The sequence below is a fragment of the Muntiacus reevesi genome, chromosome 4 (genome assembly GCF_963930625.1).
Source record: "Muntiacus reevesi chromosome 4, mMunRee1.1, whole genome shotgun sequence".
Taxonomy (NCBI): domain Eukaryota; kingdom Metazoa; phylum Chordata; class Mammalia; order Artiodactyla; family Cervidae; genus Muntiacus; species Muntiacus reevesi.
In genome coordinates, this window is record NC_089252.1 from 107,714,797 (window position 1) to 107,721,982 (window position 7,186).

General features: G+C 56.6%; 1 protein-coding gene across 1 annotated transcript; it reads left to right on the forward strand.

Annotated features, from left to right (window-relative positions):
• Positions 1-671: 671 nt before the first annotated feature.
• On the forward strand, positions 672-6,202 carry CISH (cytokine inducible SH2 containing protein). Its single transcript, XM_065933603.1, has 3 exons — positions 672-906; positions 4,151-4,371; positions 4,613-6,202. The coding sequence occupies exons 1-3, from the start codon at positions 887-889 to the stop codon at positions 5,134-5,136; spliced, it is 765 nt and encodes a 254-aa protein (XP_065789675.1). The 5' UTR covers positions 672-886; the 3' UTR covers positions 5,137-6,202.
• The last annotated feature ends 984 nt before the right edge of the window (positions 6,203-7,186 follow it).

Sequence of the window (7,186 nt, forward strand, 5' to 3'; positions counted from 1 at the left end):
ACCTTCTCGCTTGGATCCTATTGGCTGCAGTGGTCGCAGGCTTGACCTCTGTGAACCTGCTCGGATCTGGATACTCCCTCTGAGCCCCTTTTCTCCCCTAATTTTGCTCTCCGGACCACAACCCATACCACTCGCCTCCCCACACAGGGTCCAGGGGTCCAAGTGCAGCCCATAGGGGGCGCCTGCACACCAGCACACCGCCTTGGAGGAGCCAATAGCTGGGCGGACAGACCCGTGGCCGCGCCCTCGTGCCGCCACCGGTCCTATCCAGAGATAAGCGGGCCTGTCGCTAACGAAGCGGAGTGCCCCGAAGGAAATCTGAGCTCAAGTAGGTAGAACACCGGCCTCTCCCTAGCCCTGTTCAACTTGGTTTTCACCGGTTGGTCTCTAGGTCACGCCCAACCCCTTGGCTCACGTCAGCCTCGGATCCCAGCGCTCTAATTGGCCCTCCCTGACTACTCGGCCCCACCTCCTGCACTGCGACTGGTCGGCGCGCAGGGCCCCGCCCCATTTTCCTGGAAAGTTCCTGGAAATCTGTCAAAGGTGTTTCCTTTAGCAGCCCTCGGCCCCAGACTAAGGGAGCCGGCGCCCCCCACCCGCACCCCTCGCCGCCCGACCGCACAGCCGGCGGTTCTAGGAAGACGTCGCTTCCGGGAAGGGCTGGGACACAGAGGACAAAAGATTAGGCTGTTCGCCCCGCCCCGTCCTCCAGGCCCGCCCCCCGCGCTCTCCCGGCGCACCCGCGCCGCCACCTCTCAGTCCCGGCCCGCCGCCCGTGCGCCCCGGGAGCCTGCCCTGAGAGCGCGATCCGCGCCCACTGGCTCACTCCAGTTGCCACCGTCAGGCCGGGCCTCAGCTCCGGAGCAACAGCTGCCGCTGCCAGGACATGGTCCTCTGCGTTCAGGGGTAAGCGCGGGTCTTTGCCCCAGCCCAGCTCCACGCCGGGATGCGGCGGCGAACTGGCCTCGTGCTAGCCGCCGAGTATTAAGAGGGCTTGATTGGTTGGAGAAAGACCTCGGGAGTGTGATAACAAAGAATGGTGACAACATCGTCACCACCTCTTCTGGCACTGTGGGTACGGAAATTGGGGGTCAGCTAGCGACAGGAGAAACACAGGGTGGGCTAAGCTTGGGTTCTGGCTGGAAAAGGTGGACGCTTCAGGCAGCGCCTCCTCCCAGACGTGGCTGTCTTGCCCAGCCGTTCTGGATCGGGAGCGCTCTACCCTGGCTTGCCGGCCCAGCAACCTACTGTGACCGTGGGCTAGATGTGACCGTTGCCCCTTTCTGTCCTGTCATCCACTCTCCTGCCTCAGGCTAGGGGTTAGGCTCTTCTTGGGAAACCAATCTGAGATCCTTACCTCTACCCAGGTTGGCACCTGCTGAACAAGCAGCTCTTGGAAGAGACGAAGTTTGACCCAGTCCTGTCTGAGGCACCCCCTCACAATGGCCGTCATCCCTACTCTCAGTCCAATATGGGATCCCAATGTGAGAAGTGCCTTAGCTCCTGCCTCCCTTCTCCGAGTTTCTCCAAAACTTGCAGGGGTGGGGTGGAGGCTTATAAGACAGTCTTGGCTTCAGCTGAGCATTCTTAACACATTCCTTCTGACCAGAACCTCAGCGTCCCCTTCAACCAAGGGTCTGATGCTCTCCAAACTCATCTGACAGGAGCTCAGAAGCTCCAGGGTGAGTGAAAGGAGATGTGAGTAGGTGCTCCACAGTCAGAGAGAGCTAGGTGGCCCAGTGACTGCTGTTATCAAAACTGGTATGGTACCAAGTGAGGAAGGGTGGGAGGTGGGGCAAGGCTGAAGTGCCCCCAGCTCTGAGCAGTCCTGTTCCCAGCACCTGGAGATGCTAGGAAGACTGTACATGCTTCTGTTTCTCCCTGATCATCTCCAGCATCTCTCTGTCTCCTTTCCGCACTTTGGGACTCCCGAACACCTTCCCCCACACTTCTGCCTTTGTTCACAGGACCCCAGCCAATTCTGGGGTCCCACACCCTCTCACTTTGCTCCAGCTGAAGGCCCCCTTGGAATATCGGTGCATCAGGCCAGTGGTCTTGTCAGGGAGCAATACCAGCTAGTGCTCTCCTAAGCCGGGAAGCAAGAATTCCCAACTATAGGTTTGGGGTGTCAGCTTTGCTGAGGGCTACCTGCTCAGGATTGAGTTTGCTTCACTAGTTTATGTCCCCAAACAGAATGCACAGGCTGGGCTGCCCAGCAGGCACCCTCACATACTGGCCACCCACACCTGGAGCACCACAGTCATCACCACCACCGTGACACAATGACACAGCTGTGGACACACCCCTCCCCAGATATATATAGTCACTCACCAGGAGCTTGTGGTGACCAGTACAGCCACTCACACATCCAGATATCATATCATCATCCCTAGAGGTCCCTACACCCACATATGCTAAGCTGTTTGGACATGGCCACCCCCAGAGACTCTGTCTGGTCTGACTGGCTAGCCACCTCCTATGTCCTAGAAGGCTCCCTGGCCTGAGCTGAGCTCTGGGTCCCAGTAGGGAGGCTCTCAGCCAGTTGCTTGGATCTCAGCCTCCAGCTTTTCTAGAGGGAGTCCAGAGCTCCCGCAGTGCAGCAAGAGTGGGGGTGGAGAAGTGCCACCAGGCTATGGTGTGCCAGGGTCTTATGGCCCCTTCTCATGACCAGTTGCCAGCCCCTGATTTGTTAAAATCTTCTAAGAGTCACCTGTAACTTACATTGTCAGATCTGGTTCCTCTCCCTGGCTCCTGCCGCCAGCTCCTGCCCACCTCTTCCTGCCGCATAAGCAATACCTGGCAGCGTTTCCCCGTGTCGTCATCTCAGCCTGTGGTGACTTCGCTGCTTCTCCTTCCTTTGCCCTGAGACTCAGCTCAGGAGCAGGCTAACCCTGGCTCCCCCATAACATCCTTTGCTTTTTTATGATGTTGGGTTATGAGCACTCCTTTAGGGCAGGGCCCAAGGTTACATTGTCCTGATGTCTTGAGGCCTGGCAGAGAACCAGACCCAGAACTGAGATCTGAGGATTTCTTTTGTGATGAGTGGGAAAGGACTGGCAGTCTCTTCCATGGGAACCAGGGCCATGCCTCTCACTCCCCAAAACCCCCAGGATCACTGCACTGGGTGGGTTTCTGTTAAAGAGAAGCTACTACTCAGATGGGGCTGGTTCAGCAACCCAATTCCAGTCATCTGAGAATATGGTGTGGCCCAACCCCTCAGTGTCTGGGCTGGGATGACCCCTCACTGGGGCAGTGGGGAAGTGGACCTCTAGTGAAGAGCAGTGTTTGCTTAAGATCATGGTGTCTGGTAGGGCAGGCTTGTCAGGGTGGGATCTGGAATGTGGGATGAGTACCCTGCCCTTTGGTGGGAGCTCATATTTATGGGAGGTGGGACTTAGTGCCTTTAGAGGCCACTGTGTACCCCAGACCCTCAGCTGGGAGGAAGAGAGAACAGGATGGGACTCTGACCTTAGAGATAATTCTAGCCTCTAAGGCCTGGCCAGTGTAGACCAAGTTCCCTCTGACAGACACTGTTGTCCATGGTGAGGTAATATGTGACCCGTCTCTTGGCTCAACCAGTACCATGCATTTAATCAGCCACCTCTGCCAGGAGGGCACCATTGTGGGGCCTCTTTGCACTGGATCCTGTCTGAGGTGGGAACCCCAACTGGTCACTGTGAACTAGAGATGCCTACAGGGAATGATCTATGGATTTGGTTGGTACAAAACGGAAGAGAGATTACAGATGGCCCTTTGTCCCTGCAGATGTGAAACCTGGGGATACAGGGGCCCATGTATTCATTGTACTGCACCATTCATATAAGGGACTCAAGCATCCACAGGTTCCATCTCCTGGAACCATCTCCCCATGGATACTGGGTCCAACTATAATTGCTCTTTGATAAATGCAGGAGGGTGGGAAAGAGTCTCTTTCAGAAGAGGGTTCATATGTGGGAGAGGTCATCAAGGGGGCCTTTTGTGCTGACAAACGGGAGGTAGAGTATTGGTCTCATGAGTGAGCAGAGGGGAAACAGGGGCTCACAGTGAGATAGACTGGCCAGAGGTCACGTAGCCAGTCTGGGGCAGAGGGGATCTCTGGAAATGGAGAGAGCACAGGGCCTCCACTCACTGCCCACGCACCTCCTTCTAGACCTTGTCCTCTGCTGGCCGTGGAGCAGATTGGGCAGCGGCCCCTGTGGGCCCGGTCCCTGGAGCTGCCCCAAACAGTTATGCAGCCTTTGCCTGCTGGCGCCTTCCTGGAGGAGGCAGTAGAGGAGTCCCCAGCCCAGCCAGAGAGGGAGACCAAGGTGGTGGACCCCGAGGAGGACCTGCTGTGCATAGCCAAGACCTTCTCCTACCTTCGGGAATCTGGTGAGTCTGAGGAGGGAGGAGGAATTGTCCTGGGAAGTCTGACGGGGGAAGATTATCTCTGCCTGTTGAGTCTAATTTGAGAAGCAAGCCTCTGGCCAGAAGAGTCTGATGGGAGGGAAGGGCTCCAGCCCTCCCCAGGGAGGGGTGACGACAAGAGGCTGAACCCTGCTGTGCTCTGGGTTGATGCACCCAGCTACTTTCCACTGTGACCAGTTGGTTACTCTCCTCTCCACTTGCCTAGGCTGGTATTGGGGTTCCATTACGGCCAGTGAGGCCCGGCAACACCTGCAGAAGATGCCAGAGGGCACCTTCCTGGTACGTGACAGCACCCACCCCAGCTACCTGTTCACACTGTCCGTCAAGACCACTCGCGGGCCCACCAACGTGCGCATTGAGTATGCCGACTCTAGCTTCCGCCTGGACTCCAACTGCCTGTCCAGGCCACGCATCCTGGCCTTCCCAGATGTGGTGAGCCTGGTCCAGCACTACGTGGCCTCCTGTGCCGCAGACACCCGGAGTGACAGTCCCGACCTTGCCACCACCCCGGCCCTGTCCACCCCAAAGGAAGATGTGCCTGGTGACCCAGCCCTGCCCGCCACGGCCGTTCACCTGAAACTGGTGCAGCCCTTTGTGCGCAGGAGCAGCACCCGAAGCTTGCAGCACCTGTGCCGCCTCGTCATCAACCGTCTGGTGGCTGACGTGGACTGCCTGCCGCTCCCCCGCCGCATGGCTGACTACCTCCGACAATACCCCTTCCAGCTCTGACCCGGCCGAGCAGCCGCCTGGCCTCATCCAGCTGGACCCTGGAGGGGAAATGGGCCCCAGCTGGACTTGGGCTCCCATGACCCCTTCTCCAGTCATCCTGGTGCCTGTGCACATCTGGCAGCTAGACCAGGAACGGTCCGCAGGAACAAGGCTGGGGGTGAGGGGTCAGGGAAAGTGTCACACGACTTGGAGGTCAGCAACCCCCCCGGCTCCCACGTGACTCCATTGTGGCGGGCCATATGTGTCAAAAGAGAGGGAACTGGCAGGACCTTGTCTCAACCCTGTGGGCTGGGCCCAGTCCCCCACTCACCTGCTGCGGACTCCTGAACTGCGTAGACTTGGCCGACCCTGGTTTCTCCATCCTCAGGGTGGGGCGGGCCCCTTCCTTCCAGCTAGCCAGCCTCTGTCTCAGGGGCATATCAGCCAGAGGAACCGAGGTTGATGGTAACAGTCCCCGGGCAGGGGCGCAGACCAAACTGGGGGACAGCACAGTTATATAGTATTTATTTATTTATTCTCCCTGGGTTGGTCTTGGGGTGAGCTGACCCCTCCTCTCTGCCCTGAGCACTCCAGAGGCCCCAGACTGGCCCCAGCTTCTCTGATTCCTCCCACCCTGAGATGCGCTGCTGGACCCAAGGTGGTCCTGCATGTCCTGGCACTAACCTGTCCACCCGAGAAGCAGTCCTTCTCCTTGGCCTCCAGCCCTGTTTTGGGAGGATGGGTGAATAAACAAGAACATGGATCCAACATGTTAGCACCCAGCAGAGCCTGCCACTCACCCGCTCCAGGGCCGAACCCTGTCTGCGTAGAGCTGGTCTCGCCGGGGCACAGGCCCTGCACGAGTCGGGGGCCGGGTCAGGGAGCGGCATGGTCGTTGGAGGGCCACTGCTCCAGCTCTGCTGGGTCTGCTTCCTGCCCAGGAACATGCGTTCACTCAAGAGAGGGAACGAAATTCCATATCCGATGAGACTTTATAAAATAATTATTACTTTAAACAGTTTGGTAGTCTTTTTATTTTCACTGCTTTTTCTGTAATGACAATAAAATTGTACCTTTCATGTATGGAGCCCTCAGAGGGGCCTTTTTTTTTTGAGTCGTATACCATTTGTCCCCTTCGATCTTACTGTCAGCATCCCCCACTTTACATCTGGGTCAGCAGAGGCCCAAAGACCCGTGTGGCTGAGCCGGTCCTGCTAGGGCATCCAGTGAAAAGTGGAGAGGGTTGTTATTGTTGTTGTTTAGTCACCAAATCGGGTCCAACTCTTCATGACCCCATGGACTGCAGCACACCAGGCTTCCCTGTCCCTCACCATCTCCCAGAGTTTGTCCAAGTTCATGCCCACTGAATCGGTTATGCCATCCAACCATCTCATCCTCTGTCATCCTCTTCTTCTGCCCTCAATCTTGCCCAGCATCAGGGTCTTTTCCAGTGAGTCAGGGCTGTTTGCATCATGTGGCCAAAGTATTGGATGCTTCAGCTTCAGCATTAGCCCTTCCAAAGAGTATTCAGAGTTGATTTCATTTAAGACTGACCGGTATGATCCCCTTGCTTTCCGAGGGACTCTCAAGAGTCTTCTCTAGCACTACAGTTAGAAAGCCTAAATTCTTCCATGCTTTGCTTTCTTTACTCTCCAGCTCTCACATCCATATATGACTAATGGAAAGACCATGCTGCTGCTGCTGCTAAGTCGCTCCAGTCGTGTCCGACTCATAGCGACCCCATGGACTGCAACCCACCAGGCTCCCCCATCCCTGGGATTCTCCAGGCAAGAACACGAGTGGGTTGCCATTTCCTTCTCCAATGCATGAAAGTGATAAGTGAAAGTGAAGTTGCTCAGTTGTGTCTGACTCCTAGCAACCCCATGGACTGCAGTCTACCAGGCTCCTCCATCCATGGGATTCTCCAGACATGAGTACTAGAGTGGGCTGCCATTGCCTTCTCCTAATGGAAAGACCATAGCCTTGACTATATGGACTATATGACTATCGTCATCAACATGATGTCTTTGCTTTATAACACACTGTCTAGGTTTGTCATAGCTTTCCTGCC